The sequence below is a fragment of the Gracilinanus agilis genome, chromosome 1, assembly GCF_016433145.1.
Source record: "Gracilinanus agilis isolate LMUSP501 chromosome 1, AgileGrace, whole genome shotgun sequence".
Classification (NCBI taxonomy): Eukaryota; Metazoa; Chordata; class Mammalia; order Didelphimorphia; family Didelphidae; genus Gracilinanus; species Gracilinanus agilis.
In genome coordinates, this window is record NC_058130.1 from 732,866,674 (window position 1) to 732,884,600 (window position 17,927).

Sequence of the window (17,927 nt, forward strand, 5' to 3'; positions counted from 1 at the left end):
TCTCTCTCTCTCTCTCTCTCTCTCTCTCTCTCTCTCTCTCTCTCTCTCTCTCACACACACACACACACACACACACACACACACAAAAGAGTCCAGACTCACAGATGTAGACTCTAATGCACACATCCACCAAGCAGATGAACCCTTTGGGGTTCCAGATGGCTTCTTTGGGGTCTCAGGACTGTTGGCCTTGCCTTTAGCACCACACCACCACCCTTCTCTGTGGAAGCTAGAGCAGCTGCTCTGAGGTTGGAATGGTTGGAAGGAAGGGAGGGGGAATTTTTTTAAGCTTTTAAGAATTTTTCTTAAAAGCTACTTTAGAGATGATCCACCATTTTACAAGTGGAGAAACTAAGGCTCAGGGAGTTTAAATGGCTTGTTCATAGTCATAGTAGAACCCAAAGCAGGTCCTCTGGTACCAAATGTGGCACTTTCATTAGAGGAGGACACCTTGGGACTGAGGTAGGGTGTTGGGTAGGCCCCAGGAGCTCCGGAGGCAAAGGTTCCGGAAGAAAGGCAGCCCTCGGAGGATGAGCTGGGTTGTGTGTGCCGGTGACAGCCGGGTCTGCTCTGTGTCTCCCCCTGTCTCCCCCTCCAGTCCAGTCCAGTCCGGAGGCCCCGGAGGGGTTGGGGGGGGAGGTGGATAGGGACGGCCGGATGTTTGGTAGATCAGAGTTCGGGACAGAGAAAGAAAGATGAGTCCTGGAGAGGGGAGCAGAGTCTGGTCTGTGTCATAGGCTGCTCAGGGTGCCAGGAGTCTGGGTCCCAGGGAGTGCGCCTCCTTTTCTCCCCTCCCCCCCCTCCCCCCCCGCCCTTTCCCCAATCTCAGCTCCAGTTCTGAGCGGACAGGGATAGAGGCCTCCGGGAGGTCGGGTTCCGGCTCTGGCTCTCTGAGTCTGTAGTGGGGAGGGGGAGAGAAAGGAATGGGGACAGCCTTGGCCCGGGGCCCCGCCCCCCTGCCGCCCGAAGCACTCAGACACTTTATGAGCCCTGCCGAGTTCAAGCCAGGCCGGCTCCAGCCTGGCTTCTTTGGGGTCTCAGGACTACCGGCCTTGCCTTTAGCTAAAAGAGACCGAGACAGAGACGGAGTCAGAGAGAGGCGCGCTTGGTGGTGATGAGGCTCCAGACAGGCTCCGAGAGATAAGTCAAGGCTCAGAAAGAGAGGAACAAAGTCTGAGACCGTGACGGAGAACGCGCCGGGACAAGAAACTGAGAAGCCAAGAAAAGCAAACTTGGGGCAGAGGGAAACAGAGTCAGAGAGAGAAGCAAGAACCCTGAGACTGAGTCAGAGCCGGAGAGCAATAGAGACAGCGCGGGGGGGGGGGGGGGGGGAATGACCAGCAGTGACAAAGCCGGAGGAGCCGGGGTTGGAGAGAGACCCTGAAAGGCAGAGCGAGCCTTAAGAGCAAAGTGGGGCGGGGCAGACTCCCCGCGCCTGGGCCCGGGCCAGGTCCCCAGCTGCGGGCCGGGCGGGAGGAAAGGACTTTTTGGGAGCGAGCTTCGAGGTGGGGGGCCGAGGGCCCTGGACTGCGTGTTTCTATTCTTCCGGCCGCCTCAGGCCGGCCTGACCCCCGCTCTCTGTCCCGGGACCCCCCCGGAAGCCCCGCCCCGGCGACGGGCGGAGAAAAAGACCCAGCGCGGAGAGAGGGACACAGAAACACACCGAGTGACACACTGAGAGGGGTAGGGGGGAGGGAGAGACAGAGACCGAGAGAGACACGCAACCAGAGACATCCAGAAACAGAGAGACTCCAAGACACCCCGAAAGAGCCGGAGAGAGCCCAGAGGCAGCAGTCTGGGAACCTTCGGAGAGCCAGCCTGCCATGCTGGGTGGGCAGCACAGCCCCCCTGGCCCTGGCCCAGGCACCCCCTCCTCACCAGTCGGGTCTCCCCGGGCCTCCCCGCGCAGCTCTCCTGGGCTCTTCAGAAAACTGCTGGTAAACCAGAGCATCCGACTGCAGCGTCGCTTCACGGTGGCCCACCCTCTCTGGTGAGCGTCCCCTGCCCACCCCCAGTCCCCAGCCAAGGAGACTGCTCCAGAGATGGAGGGAGGGGTCCTGAGAAGGAGGCGTGCCAGCTGGGGAGCGTAGGGACCTACCAGGGAGCCAGGTACCAGACTCACCTAGTAGGGCTGAGAGAGGGGGAAAGCCCGACAGAAGGACATCCGCAGGTGTAGACAGCGGCAGAGACAGAGACAGATGGCAAACTAAATTTGCTCCCAAGGCCAATTTCCACATCTCTGGAACTCCAGAGGTAGAGAGGCAGAGACTAAAGGAGGCTGAAGCCTGCAGACCAGACGGAAAGCAACAGAACTAGCCAGAACCCAGTAAAAAGAGCTGGAGCCCCAAAGAGAGGCTGAAGCAGCCAGCCAGAGGCAGAGGCTCCCAGAGGGAAAAGGTGATGGGGATGGAGAGCCAGTAAGAAACAAGAGGCTGGTCTCAGAGCCTAGGAAACTGGCATGAGGCTGGGGGCAGAGACCAGGGGGCAGACAGAGGAACAGAGAGCTAGGCCAACAAGGGATGGGGGGGGGGGGAGGGAGGGAGCAACTTCTGGCACAGGAGGTGGGGGTGTGAGTAGTGTGTCCTTGTCCTCTCTCCTTTGGCTCTGTGGGACACTTGGCCCCACCCCATCCTTGGCTGTGTGACAGCTACTGAGATCCCTGGGTCCCTGTGGCACTGGTCCAGCCTAAGCCTTGGCCCAGGCTCTGACCCTGCCTATGGGAACAGTAGAGCACTCTTCCTTCAGAAAAGGTAGTGGTGGACTTACTTGGGTGAGGCCTCTGAAGCCCCCAGAAATGAGATGGGTTTAGAACAGGGCTAGCTGGGCTCTCTCCTCACGGGAGGGCTTAGGGGACACTCGGGTGTCTCTGCACCTGATAGCACTGCTCCGTCATATGCTCGGCTCTGCCGTGGGACCAGCATAATCCTCCTTGTTGTTATTATTGTTGTTCCATACTTCGGGCGCCTGTCTGGGGCTTTCTTGGCAAAGTTACTGAAAGGCTTTGCCATTTCCATCTCCAGCCCATTTTATACATGAGGAAATGGAGGCAAACAGGGTTAAGTGACTTGGGCAGGGTGACACAGCTACTACGTGTCTGAGGCTGGGTTTGAACACAGGAAGATGAGTCTTTTTGACTCCAGACTTGGCCCTCCATCCCCTGAGCCACCCACTTAGCCCCAAACCTCCCAGTCTCTCCTTTTTTCCTCTTTCCTAGCTGCCTCTCTCTGGTGGGGTAGATAGAGCCATTCTCTTTATCAGACCCTATTTCTGTGCTTCAGGTGGAAGGGTCAAAAGCTTTGAATTCATCTGCAAAGGACGTGGGTTCAAATCCCATTTCTGCTACTGTGAATCCATTGGCAAGCCATTGATTGAATTTCCTTGGGGCTCAGTTCACACCTCTAAAAATGAGGAGGAAGAACTCAACCATCTCTCGGGGCCTTTGCAGCTTTAAATCTTCCCATCTCCACTAAAAAATCCACTCTAGGGGCAATTCCTGAGGTGGTTCAGTGGATAGAGAGCCAGGCTTGGAGCTGGGAGGATCTGGGTTCAAATCTGGCCTCAAATACTTCCTAGCTGTGTGACCCTGGGCAAGTCACTTCATGCCCATTGCCTAGCCCTTAGCACTTTTCTACCTTGGAACCAATACACAGTATGGATTCTAAGATGGAAAGTGAGGTCCTTAAGAAATTTTCTTTCAAGGGAAATCTACTCCAGATCCATCAGTAGGAAACTGGCTCTACTTCTAAGCCCAAGGGTCAGGGGTATTTGGGAATAAGCAAGTGGCATTTAAAGATGCTCATTGTGGACCCACTTGCTGCTTCTCAGTTCCGAGGCTAATCCTCATTTTAATGCTCCAACCAAGCCAGTCCTGGGTGGTTTGAACAAGGAGGACACTGTCCCCTCCCAGGCCTCCGCTAGGTAGGAATCTCATAACAGGTCTATTCCTTCTGCTTTGGTTCCTTTCCTAACGTCTATGCTCCCACCCCCCAACACACCCATTTGCCTCCTGACTAGGCTGTCAAGTCAAACTAAGAGGAAAATGGACTGTGGTGTCCGTTTGGGGCGGGAGAAGGGAGAAGAGAGCAGGAAAAATGGCCAGAAGGGATCCAAAAGTGAATGCCAGGGGCAGCTGGGTGGCTCAATAGATAGAGAACCAGGCCTGGAGATAGGAGGTCCTAGGTTCAAATGTGACCTCAGACACTTCCCAGCTGTGTGACCCTGGGCAAGTCACTTACCCCCCCATTGCCCAGCCCTTAGCCCTCTTCTGCCTTGGAGCCACTACGCAGTATTGATTCTGAGATGGAAGGGACGGGTTTAAAAAAGCAAGTAAATGCTGTCTTGGGCTCCATGAAAGGAGACACAGTGTTCAGAGCAAGGAAGGTGTTAGGAAAGGCATCAGAACATACCGAAGCTAGCGAAGGACCTTGAGCTCAAGCTCCAGGGCAAAGGATAGCCTGGCGAGGGGAAGGGTGTGAATGTGGGGGAACATCGCTGCTGTCGCCAAGCATGTGAAGGGCAAGAACTTGGAAGCACAATTAGCTTTGCTCTGCTAGGGCAAGAGGGCAGATCTAGGAGCAATAGGGTGGGAGCAGTGGGGGAGCTTCAGGGAGGCAAATTTTGGCTCCATGTAAGGGAAAACCTACTATTAGGACTATCCCAAAGTAGATGGGCAGGTCTGCCTTGGGAGGTAGTGAGTTCCCCATCACTAGATGTCTTTGAGCAAGAGCTACTTACTACGGATATTTTTAAGGTAGATTCTTGGGCAGATGAGGGCAAGATTGGACAGCCTCTGGGAATCAGTGATTCTGGGAGTCTAGCTGCTGTCACCATTGGGAAAGAAATGATGACAGGGAAAAGAACCGGAAGGGACTTCGGTTTATCCATTCCAACTGTTTTATGAATTTTACGGAGAAACTGAGGCTCAGTCATGAAACTTATCCAGGGCAGATCCCTGACTTCAGCCAAGGAGGCCAAATGCATTGCTCTTGAGCACAGTAAAATGGGGTGAATGCTGAAGTTAGAGTCAGGGACCTCGGTCTCAAAGCCTGACTCTGCCAGGACTGTCTGTGTGATCTAGGGCACGTCCCTTTGGATCTGGCACCCTCTGTTTCTTCACCTGTAAAATGGGGGCTTGGAGTAGATGCCCTCTGAGCTCCCCTCCATCTTGAATCCATGATCCAATGGCTTTGGGCCCTTTCTGGGAGATGGTTCTGTCTCTCCCCTGGGTGCTGTTGGCTGGCATGGCTGGTTCTCAGGAGGCGTCCCCAGAAATGCCAGGGGACCAGACTTTGGAGGAGTCTGATCTCTCTGCCTTTGGGATTCCTCTGCGCCTGGGGGAAATTGGGGCTGGAGGAGACGTTGGAGGGGCTGGAGGAGACGTTGGAGGAACTGTCGAGATGTATGCTTCAGGGGTCAGGGTCAGGCTGCTCTCCCAGGCCCTCTCAGCTCCGAGCCAGGGCTCCTGAGGGGCCAGGCAGGGGGCCAGCCACTAGAGTCTCCTCTTCAGCCCCTACTCCCTTCCCAGCCCTGGAGGCACCTGCCTAAACAAGCAGGGAGACCTCCACTGGGAGCAGTCTTGGGCCAGGGGAGTCTGGGACTGGGAGCTTCTTCAGGCCTGGGAGCTTCGGGATTTAGAGGAGTGGCAGGAGTCGGAAGGGCAGGGCTCAGCCTGCAGGGAAGTTCAGTCCCTGGCTTTGGGAGAAAACAAAGAGGATGGAACCCTGTCTGTGGGGTGGCACCCCACCCCCGGATCCGGAATGGGCGGGCAGCCAGGCAGAGGGCCAGAGGCTGGCCGCCAGGCTTTGACTCTGGCTTCAGCTGCCACAGCTCCACACTGGCCCCTTTGTGCCTGGGCTGGAGTCCCAGTGTGATAATATCAGCTAAAGCTCTAGGGCACCCCTAGGCCCAGGGAGCCCTGGGCGGGACCGGAACAGGGGGAGGGAGCTCAGGTGGGCCTGTGATGGATTGACTGAGCATGTGGCATCTGTGCCTGAATGAGTGTATGTATGGGAAGGACAGAGGGTGTGACTCTGTGTGTGTGTGTGTGTTAGAGAGAGAGAGACAGAGACAGACAGAGATAGACAGAGACAGGGGTGGGGAGATGGGGAGGGAAGGCAGAGACAGAGACAGAGAAATGAGACAGAGTGAGAAAGAGACAGAGAGAAAGAGAGACATGAGAGAGAGAGAGAAGGAGGGAAGGGGAAAGGGAGAAAGAGAGCGAGTGAGTGCAAGAGCTTCTGTGTGTTTCTACATCTCTGTATATGAGTGGCTGAGCCCATGTATGTTGGCATAACCTGTGGAGGTACATATTCCTGTGAGAGGTGGTGTCTATAAGTGTCTGAGTCTCTCTAGATTGTTGGAGGAGGCAGAGAAACAGAGATAAGATGATGAGGAAGGTGGGGCAAGAGAGAGAGAATGGGAGAGGGAGAGAGAGGAGTGAGAGAGGGAGGGAGGGACAGAGAGAGAAAGAGGGAGGGAAGGAAAGGAGAGAGAGAAAGAGAGGGACAGAAAGAGAGGGAGAGAGGGAGGAATGGAGAGGAAGGGAAGGAGGGAGAGAGAGAAAGAAGAGAGAGGGGGAGAGAGAAAAGAAAGAGGGAGGGAGAGAGGATAGAGGGGGAAGGAGGGAGAGAAAGAAAGAGGGAGAGAGAGAGAAAGAGGGCAGGAGGGGAGAGAGACAGAGAGAGAAGGAGAGATAGAAAGAAGAAAGGGAAGAGAAAAGACAGACATAAAAGAGAGGAGAGAAAAGAGTGTCTTCTAGGGACGTGAGAGGTGAAATTATGCTTGAGTTTGCTGGAATGAGAGAGCAGGGATTCACTCTGGTTGGCCTGGGCTAATTGGCTCCATCTCTGAGCTTCCCTGTGTGTAATCATCATTAGTCAACAAGCATTTATGAAGTCGCTTCTCTCTACTAGACACTGTGCTGGGTGAGGCAAAAAAAAAAAAAATCAAATGTAGATGGCAGAGAATGTTGGACTAGGACTAGTGATGGTGAACCTTTTAGAGATGGAGTGCTGGGGCCCGCCCTCACCTCCCAAACCAAATGCTGTGCCTGCCCCCACCCAAGAGACCTCATGCTATTCCCCACCCCGAGACTGAGTGCCAGGAGCACCCTGCCCCCCCTTACCCTACACAGGGGAGGGAGGAAGCACTCCCATTGGGCTGCTGGGCAGAGGGGTGGGTGATGGGAAAAACTGTCATCAGGCACGGTAGAGGTTGGGGGAGGAACAGCTCTGCCTTTCTAGTAACAAACTTGGAGTTGGGGTAGCTGAGTGCCCACAGAGAGCACTCTGCATGACGTCTTTGGCACTGGTGCCATAAACCCACTATCACTGAACTAGGATTTAGCCTGAGTTCGAATCCTGCCTCAGATAGCTGTGTGGAGTTGGTTAAGTCCTTTAAATGTAACTTTCTTTCATCTTCAGTTTCCTTATCTTTAATACTTCTCAGGATCATAGGGATCAAATGCCATATAAGTGGAAGTTTCTGCCCTCTAGGAGATTACATTCTATGAGAAAAATAGGGATATATATATATAAGTAAATTAACAAACTATATTCACCAGGCAGTAAGGAATTTGGTGGATAGAACCTTGGCCCCAGAATCAGGAGGCTGAGCTCAAATATAGCCTCAGACACTTAGGAGCTGTGTGACTCTGGGCAAATCATTTAATTCTGTTTGCCTCAGTTTCCTCATCTATAAAATGATCTGGAGTAGGAAATGGCAAACCATTCCAGCATCCTTGTCAAGAAAATCCCAAATGGGGTCATAGAAAGGTAGATATGACTGAACAACTAAGCATATGGACAGTAAATGGGGAAGGCTCTAGCAATAGAATCAATTAACAATAATTTATTAATCACCTACTGCATACCAGGCATTCTAATAAGCCTCCATCTGCTTATTACCCAACTGCTAAAACGATCTTTTAAAAAATTTAATAAACCCTTACCTTCTGTCTTAGAATTGATACTAGGTGTAAGTCCCAAGGGGCTAAGCAAGTGGAGTTAAGTGACTTGACTAGAGTCACACAGTTAAGAAGTGTCTGGGGCCAGATTTGAACCCAAGACCTCCTGACTCCAGGCCTGGTGCTCTATCTGATGAGTCAGCTGACTGCCTTCCACCCCAAGTGACTTTTAAAGTCCTTCAAAAGGTGTCCCTCTCCTACCTTTCTTTCGCCTTACTCCCTTCCCTCTATTCTCTGATCTGGCAATAGTTCCTCACACAAGACACTCCATCTCTGGCCTCCAAGCATTTTCCCTGCACATCCTCCTGTGCCTCAAACGTTCTCCTTCTTCATCCCTACCTCCTGACCTCTCTAGCTTCCTTCAGATCTCAGATAAAATCTCTCTTTAACCTTAGTGCCTTCCCTCAGAGATTATCCCCAAGTTCTCCTTCTATATACAAAGCTTTGTGGGTGTTTTACCATTAAACTATGAGCCATATTTTTGCCTTCCTTAATATCCCACGGTGCTTGATACACTGAAGACACTTGTTAAATGCCTGTTGGCTGACCGATGGGGCCCCGGGGACACAAGTACAAAGCCAGAGGACTCTGCCTTGAAGGAGGTTAACAGTTGAGAAAGATGGATCTCAATGGAGATGAAAGGACAAGTGTTACGCAGAAAGGGGCAGCCCCTGGTCTCATTGAAGAATCTATAATCCTACATTGAAGCAACTTTATTCATTCAGTTGAAAGAACACTGAAGGGGAAGCTAGGTGGCGAAAGGGATAGAGCACCAGGCCTGGAGTCAGGAGGACCCGGGTTTGAATCTGACCTCAGACCCCTCCTAGTGGTGTGACCTTGAGCAAGTCATTTAATCTCAGTTGCCTAGCGCTTACCATTTTTCTGCCTTAGAATCTTAGTAATCTATTCCAAGACAGAAGATAGGGCTAAAAACACACACAGTGAATTCAGAGCATATGAACTGAGTTCAAATCCTGACTCTTCTACTTGCCAACCGCATGACCTTGGGCAGTCCTCAGTTTCCTCGTTTCTAAAATGAGGACTTAGATGGTCTCTTAAGTCCCTTCCGTGCCCTTTCATCATCACAGAGAATAACCCATCCATTCCATCTCATCCTTGTGCCTCCTTCCAATCTTCCACTGAGGCCCTCTTACATTTCCTGGGTACCAGTGTACTGCCTCACTGTCCATCCATACGTCATCTCTCACCTTTGCTACATGACCAGCTCTAGCTCCTTTTATGATCACTGATTTCCTCAATAATATACCTTCTAGCAAAGTTTGCATAATATTCGTCTAACCCAGATTAAATTGCTACTCTCTCCTGGAGCAGGGGGGAAAAGGAAAGAGGGAAACAACTTGGATCTTATAATTTCAGACAATGTATGTTAAAAATGATTACATGTAGGGGGCAGCTGGGTAGCTCAGTGGATTGAGAGCCAGGCCTAGAGACGGGAGGTCCTAGGTTCAAATCCGGCCTCAGACACTTCCCAGCTGTGTGACCTTGGGCAAGTCACTTGACCCCCATTGCCTACCCTTACCACTCTTCCACCAAGGAACTAATACACAGAAGTTAAGGGTTTAAAAAAAATGATTACACGTAATTGGGAAAATTAAATATCAAAAATGAAAATAAAACCCTAACATCCCTGCTAGCAGGTTTCTCAACCTTTTTTATTTTGTGGACCCTGAATTAGGTGTCTGAATGATACTAGGTGGTATCGGGATGTTAGATGGTCAAGGAATGATTGCTAGGAACCAGTAATCAGAAGTATCTCAGGATTTGGGAAGGCCGATGGGATAAAGTTTACTGGATACCCAGGTGATATTAAACAGGGTTTATTTAAGGGAAGGGTATTAGGAGAGCCTATCTGTTATTCAATAACTAACCCTCCCAACAGATCTAACAGTTGTTCCCTCACGGGAAGCCTTCTGAGAGAGGCTAGCTACACTGGCCTTGCCTCTCTTCCTAAAGTCCCAGGCCCTCCTCAACCTAGATGGTGCCGGAGGTATTAGGTAGGGAGCTGAGCAGAAACAGGGCTTAGGGAGAGCTTCTCACGGCCAGATGTCTTAGCAGCTCTACAGGTGGATTTCTCAGCCAGCAGGAAACAGGATAAACACAGGAACAGGTTGGAGGTAATGTGGATCAGAAGGATAGTCACAGGATAGAGTAATCTACTCTCCCAAGGTCCACCCAAGGAGTCCAGACACGCTCAACCTCTCCAGTGGTCAACTGTTCCCAGAAGAAGCTCTGGTACTTCCCAGAATTCTGGGATCTTCCTGCTTCTGCCTTTGCAGCAGATCCTGCTCCTGCTCTTTCCTTATTTCCTTATAACAACTCCTTTGGCAATCCAGGGAAATCTGAGGACCACTTTCTTATGTAATTAAATGCATAAAAGACACGGGACCATAAAAGAAATTGAGGTTGTCCCAAGCAGCTCTCTGTGGGTTATCAGTCAAGTCATAGAGAGATCGCAATATGTATTGGCGATGGCAGTTTTCCACGCCTCTGATGAAATCATAGGTCCTTGCAAATACTATGGTCAGCAATGGTTATTACTATTATCATCGTCCCTCCTGTGTTCCACCCCCTATCTAAAACCCAAAGCTCTTTACCTGTACTAGTGTCTTTTTATTCTTTTGAATCCTCACCTTGCATCTTAGAATCAAAGCTGTGTATTGGTTCCAAGGCAGAAAATGAGTAAGAGATAGGTAATGGGGGTTAAGTGACTTACTCAGGGTCATACAGATAGAAAGTGTCTTGAGGTCAAATTTGAACCCAGGATCTTCTATCTCCAGGCCTGGCTCTCTATTCACTGAGCTACCTTGCTGCTCCTGCTTTCCCTTCTACATTAGTCTCTTGGACGGTAACCCACTGGAGTGTAGAGTCCTGGAGAAGGAATCGGAACGCTTGGTTGGGTTCCAGTCTGTCCCTGACGGATAGAGAGAGCTTCCATACCTGGAGTTTCCCTACGAGAGCACATCCACTGTGCAGTTTCATATTCCTTATGCTACTTCTTGTACATAGATGATCACTAGTGGCAAAACTGGTGGTTTTGCAGATAGAATGCTAGACTCAAAGTCAGGAAGATCTATGTTCAGATTCCACTTTTAGTGCTAGCTATTCAAGGTTGGAATGAAGGGGGGAAAGAATAAGCATTTATGGGGGCAGCTGGGTAGCTCAGTGGATTGAGAGTCAGGCCTTGAGTCGGGAGGTCCTAGGTTCAAATCCAGCCTCAGACACTTCCCAGCTGTGTGACCCTGGGCAAGTCACTTGACCCCCATTGCCCACCCTTACCATTCTTCTGCCTTGGAGCCAATACACAGAAGTTAAGGGTTTAAAAAAAAAAAAAGAATAAGCATTTATTCATTTCCTGCTAAGAGCTTAGAGACATGATCTCATTTGATTCTCATAAGAACCCTTTGAGGTTATTATCCCTATTTTACAGTTGGAGAAACCGAGGTAAATAGAAGTTAAGTTGATGTGCCTTGCCCAGAGTCACACACTTAGTAAATGTCCACAGCTGGAGTTGGGTTCAGGTTTTCCTGACTCTGAGTCCAAGGATCTATCCTTTGGGACACTTTTAATAGGGACCTTTTCTTCAGTTGTGGGTTACACTACAAGATGGATGTTGAGATCCCTTCCAAAGGAGGTTCTCTAATTCTCCTGATTATTATTAGAAATATATACTACAGTGATAATATATGTATAACCCAGTGAAATTGCTTATTGTCTCCAGGAAAGGGGAGGAGGGAGAGAAGGAGAAAATTTGGATCTTATAATTTCAGAAAATTTATGTGGAAAATTGCTATTACATGTAATCGTCAAAATAGAATATCTTTTTTAAAAGAAAGCAAGCAAGCTAGGTGGCTCAGGGGATAGAGAGCCAAGCCTGGAGAGGGGAAGTCTTGGGTTCAAATTTGCCTTTAGACACTTCCTAGCTATGTGACCCTGGGCAAGTTACTTGATCTCAACTGCCTAGCTCTTACTGCTTTTCTGCCTTGGAACTAATCAATTCTAAAACAGAGAGTAAAGTTTCAAAAAAGGAAGAAATACCCTGCAGCCTACTTACACACTGGACTGATGGGTCCACTGCCCTATGCTGATTCCTGCAACTTCATCAGGGAAGGACACAACTTTAGGAAGGGCTGGGGTTGGGAGAGGCTGTGCCTTAATTTTCTGAATGAATATTAAGATTAGGATCAGAGCCCATCTGGGAGGGGGGGGAAGACACCTAGAATGCCTGCTTTGTTGGATTGTAGAGTGTATTAAAAGAGGAGAAATGTGGCATAATCCTAGAAAAGTAGGCTGGAGCCAATTCAAGAAGGTTTTAAATGCCAAACAAAGGAGGGTGTATTCGATCCAACAGGCACTAGGGAGCCCTTGGAGCTAAATGGTCAGCAGAGTGACATGGTGAGACCTCTGCTCAATTGCTGAGGTCATGAGTATGAAAATGATTGTCTTTTACCTCAGGGAGCTTAGAATTACAATTTTATCCTGCCCTGCTAATCCCCAAGACAGTCAGTGAAGCACATTGGAAAGAACTCCTGAATCAGAGCATCTGGATCATCAAAATCCCAACAGGGTTACTCAGTATGTGATTCCAGGCAGGGTAGGTCACTCAAGCTCCACCGGCCTCAATTTTCTCATCTGTAAAATGGCCCGGAGAGGTTGGATCAGAGGATTTGAGAACCTCTTCCTCGCTCTTTCCATGATGGAAGCAGATGGCTTACTCTGTAGGACACTGCTGGGATCCTGGGAGAGAAACAGGATAAGGGTCAGACTGGAACAGGGCAGGAGCTAGAAGCCTCTAGAAAGCAGAAGAGACAACCATGGTCCTCCTTAACCTTTCAGGTTGCCCTAGGCCACTGGTGAACGTTATTGGGGATTCCTTGACTATGTGATGTCCAAGAAAGCCAAAGAAAGCTCGTCCAACTTTCAGACCGTAATTCTTGAGAGGAAGAGGAGTCCTTGGGCCTGTGGATAGGGGAGTGGGGTAGGGGGGAAGATGAAACTCCAGAGCCATTATGGAGTGGGAGAAGGAAGGGGTCTCAGGGTTGGAGGAAGGAGCAAAAGGTGGGCGAGCCATCCTTGGACACTAAACCCCGACCGCAGTAATGCCACCTCGCCCCGCCAGGGGGCTCACAGACTTTGCTCTTCCCTTCCTTCTATCCTTAGGAATTTCGGGGCCGGGGGGAGAGGGGAGGACCTGCTGGGGCTGGAAGGCGCCCGGGGAAAGGGAACAGGGCTGCCCCCATAGAGACTTGCAGAGGGCCGATGACTGTGCTCAGAACCAGACACTGTGGGCCTCCAGCTTCGCGACCCAGTCTCCCTCATCCCTCCGCCCCCAACCCCGCGGCCGCCCGGCGGAGCTTCCTGCGTCATGGAAAGCGGCTGCCTCTGACCCTCAGGGCCCCCAGCGGCCCGGGCCGGGATGGGCCAGCCTGGGCGGGGCGCGACGTCTGAGCTCCCCCACCCCCCGACCCAGCCTGAGAGGGTTTAATTAACCCTTCCCCCTCCTTGCAGGGTCTCCCAGCGAATCTTCTCAGAGGGGAAACTGAGGTAGAAGGGTAAGGGACTGCGGCCCACCGCGGGTAGCTGGGGTTGAGCTGGGTCTCGCAGTGGGCGTTGCCTTCCCTAGGTCACAGCGCTTCTAGGATTGTCTGATTCTCATTCCGAGGCTCTCCATCCTCAGGAAAAGACCCCACCTCCCACCCCCAGTAGGGACCCAACCACCAGGTCTAGGGCCAAGACCTCCCCCCTCTTGGAGCGGACCAATCAGTGACTGAGCTGGCTTCGGCCCCGCCCCAGAGCAGGGTTCCCTCTCATCTTCCCTCCCCGAGTCCTGAAGGGAGGCCGAGGTCTGCCCCCTGTAGGACTTCCACTCCCCACGTCACGGGCATCGAGCCATTAGTCTTCCCTCTCCCCCTCCCGCTGGTGCGGTCCCCTTGTCCTCCCCTCCTTCCCCCCAACCTCACCCATCCCTCGCCCAGCTTATCCCTGGGAGGCGAGCGGGCTTCTGGATCTCGGGGGGAAGGTATCGGTCTCCTCCCCATCTTTATTTTGAATGGTAATAGCTTACTTCGGTTGGACTTTCAGCGCTTCCGCATCTATTAAATCTTCTACGTATCTCTGAGTGATCGGGAGCCTAAGTGGAGACTGAGGCATAATAAAAAGGGGCATCTGTGACCTGGGTCTCCAGACTACAAGACCAGCTCTTTATGGAGCTTGCCAGTGTATATCAATCGACAAGCAGCGATGAAGCGCCTGCTATGTGCCAAATTCTGGGCTAGCCCCCGGAAGCAGGAATAGGGACTAGCCCCGGGATTTCATTGGCTTGGGGAGGAAACTCATTGCAGGTGAGGAAACTCCTTCTGCCAGTTCTGGTTGGCATCTCCTCTGCAAACTGTAGTCTTAGAAAGTGGACCCGGAGATAGAAGGCAAATGAAACAGTCCTTTCCCTTAAGCAGCTAACTTTCATTCTAACAAGGGCAATCAAATGCGCACTTATAAGCATAGACCGCACCGTATTGTATACAATACAGTGAATCCAAGGCAATTGGGGGGTTGGGGAGGGGGTGCTGGGAAGTGAGGCGGAGGGGTCGGGAAAGGCCTCAGGTAGGCGGTTGCCTTTGAGCTGGATTTTGAAGGGACCTAGGGAATTCCTTGAGGGAGTGACGAGGAAGTGCATTCCAGTGGTGGGGGACAGCGTTTAAAAAGGTGCAGACGGGAGATGGGATGTCAAGAGCTGTAGTTTATGAAGAACAGCGAGGATACGAATTTTGAGTCAAGGGGAAGAATGTGCAAATAAGCCTGGAAAGATGAACTCGTCAAACCTTGAAGATTCTAAACGTCGAGCACAGTTTGGCCACATCTGTGTGTTTCTCTGTATATCCGTATGTGGTCTGCGTGCATCAGTATGTGGTCAGTGTGTGTATGTGTCCGACCGGGTGCGCGTGTGCGCGGACACGTCCCCGGACTGACCTTCCCCTGAGCCCCCGAGCTTCCCCGGCCTCAGACCCTCCTCCCCCCGCCCCCGCCCCTGGGCCGCCCGCCCGGTTCTTTAACCCTTCCCACGCTCCCGGGCCCAAGCCCAGCGGCTGCTTGGGCCCGGGTCTCCGGGCAGCGCAGAGTTAAGAACGACAGGGTGACGTCACGGAGGGGGGCTGGCCGGAGCGCGCGGCCGGAGGGAGGGACAAGGGGAGGGGGGCGCGTGGCCGAGAGCGGCTACCCCGGAGCGCGGCGCCCCCCTCCCCTACCGGGCTCGGGATCCTCACGCAGCTAGGCGCTGCCCGGCTCAGAGCGCCAGGCGGGAGGGGGCGGTGGGAAGCGGGGGGTAGAGGGGGAGGAGTCCCGAGCATGCGCCCCCAGCCCCGAGCCCCCGGCCTCGAGCGCAGCGCAGCGCGGCGGCCCGCGGCTTCTCCGGCCCGAGCCGCGAGCCATGTCCCCGCCGCACTCCGGGGCCCCCAGCAGCTGCTGCGAGCGCTGCCGCCGCCCGGGGAGGAGGAGGCGGAGGGGGCGGAGGCGAAGGCGCAGAAGGCGTGAGTCCCGCGCTCCGGTCGGGGCGCCACTATGAACCTGCCGCCGGGCAGCGGGGGCGGCCCCCCGACCCTGCTGCGCCTCGGAAGCGGCGGCAGCGGCGGCAGCGGCGGCGGCGGCTCCCACCTCCTCGGCTCGCCCTGCGCAGTCAACCGGCCCATTGACATCGTGGGGAAGCGCCGACGGTAACGCCCTAGGGGCGGGTTGGGAGCCCCGATCGGGACCCGGGGGGAGGTTGCGGGAGCGGGGCTTCCAGTCTTGCCTCATGTTCTGTGTTCTACGTCGAAGGGCCTTTCCAGCTCGGGCATTCCGCGTTCCACCTTCGGAGGTCCTTTCCAGTTTGGGCGCTCTAAGTTGAAAGGTTCCTTCCAGTTCCAAGGACCTTCCCTCCCAGCTCCGCTCTTCTGCTCTAAAGTCCCTTCCAGTTCTGACGTTCTCTGGTCTAAGGACCCTCAGTTCTGGCATTCCAAGTTCCAAGGTTCCTTCCAATTCTGGCATTCTTTGTCCAATGACACACAGATAAACAGCTCTGACGTTCTGGGTTCCATGATCTAAGGACCCTCCCGGATCTGACATCCAATAGTCTACGGTCTGATCTCTTCTACATCAGACTTATGTATTTATTTCAACGACCCTTCCGCACTCAAATTCTGTATTTTGGGGGAGCCTCACAGCCCTGCTACTCTGTTCCGAGGGCTTTTCCACTCATTTGGGAACCAGGATTAGTACCTTGGAGACTGGGCTCCTGAAATGAGTCCTGTGTTCTTCCCCCTCCCCCCAACTTCATTTCCCCAGTTCTGACACTATGTTCTTATGTCCCTTCTTTATGGAAGCCTCTGTGGAGGCTATGGCTAGGTACCACGTGGGCAGGGAAAAGCAGGGGCTGCAGCTGTCTTCTGGCCTAAGATTAGCCCCTGGGGGAGGAGGGAGGGAGGGAACAAGAGACTTAGAAAGGGGAATCTGATTGGCTTAGAAAGGTGAGGGGGAGACAGGTGCCCCCTGAAGAGAGAGGACTTTCTCTGGCTTTCCTGACTGGTAGGAAACGACCAGTCAGGGGCACACTGGGGTGATCCGACTCCTCCAACCTGGGGTGGCCTGAGCCCATGGTGGCCCCTCAGGGACAGAAGTCCAGGCCAGCCTGGGTCCTGGGAGTTTTGCCAGCCCCAGGGGACTGCCTAGGGGCAAGGTCAGTACCCTGCCTGCTGCTGGGGGAGGAGAGGGAAGGTTGAAGTCACAGGGCCACTGGGCCCCAGAACTCACCTATGTACAGACCTGGCTCCTCGCTCCTAGGCTGCCTCGGGTTCTAATCCTCAGAAGAGGTGACCTGGGGTGGAAGGGACACCCCTTGAGCCCTTCTAGGCACAGGTCTCAGATGGGAAGCTTGAGACGAGAAGGCGAAGGTCCTTCCTACCAGCAGACACGCAGTACAGGCAGATGAACATCTGGCATATCTACAGATATATAATGACTATCGGAGTGAGGACACACTGAACCCGGAGGCCAAGGATGGACAGATCTCTGTACCCACAGACGTGCCACACAGACACAGATGCATGTGTGTGTATATATGTGTGCAGCACACACACACACACACACACACACGTGAATGATTGTCAGAATATCAGCTCTTTGGGGGCACGAATGGGTTCACTCCAGAGCCTGGCATATTGTAAGTCCCTCCCAAATGCCTGTGGATTAATTTCCTTCCAGACAGCTCAGCTACACCTACCCAGAGACCCACAAGGGTGCCCATCTCACACCCTCTATGTGCTGCCCTGGGAGACTACTGGGGTGTGTCCTGGCATAGCCCCTGGCACCTGTGCTAGCATAGGCCTTGGCACACACACTGGTACATGCTTTGGTGTACACAGACACTGGGCACAAGCCCTGGCACAATCTCTGGTGTATCTACCAGCATACAGTAGTACGCATGCTGCCGTAAGCTCTGGTACACCCTGGCACGTGCCCCAGCACACATACTGGCACATGCATAACACACACTGCCCCATGCCCTGGGATACACAAACACTCTCACGTGTTCTGGTGCTCCTGCATTTGTAAACACACACACACACACACACACACTCACTCACTCACACTCACCCCAGCACTCCCTTCAACCTCTCCTCCTCAGAGATGGTCTCACCACAGACTGTCCGAGGTGGACTGTGGTTTCCAGAGAAGTAGCATAGCTTCTCCTCCCCTCCCCCTCCTCCCTCCCCCCTCCTCCAGGCTGGGGGTAGGGAGGAGGAACACCAGATCTTTGGAACCCTGAGTCCCCAAAAGGATCCACTGTTTCTAGGGGGAGAGGACTTGACCATTCTCCAATCCCTGCTCTCCTCTTAGCCCCCCGCCGAACTCATTACACATCCCAGACACAGCTACCCAAACCTGAGCCCCAGGGATTTAGGGCATGTGTCTCAGG

General features: G+C 52.9%; 1 protein-coding gene across 2 annotated transcripts in view; it reads left to right on the plus strand.

The window, feature by feature from the left end:
• Window positions 1-17,927, plus strand: part of PDE4C (phosphodiesterase 4C) — a 65,345-nt gene that overhangs the window by 24,673 nt on the left and 22,745 nt on the right. The window contains exon 2 of one of the 2 annotated variants that reach the window (XM_044672366.1): window positions 15,592-15,629. The exons of the other annotated variant lie outside the window; for it this stretch is intronic. Coding sequence (XP_044528301.1) covers window positions 15,592-15,629 — 38 coding nt within the window. The remainder of the gene's footprint in view (window positions 1-15,591; window positions 15,630-17,927) is intronic. 2 annotated transcript variants of the gene reach the window in all.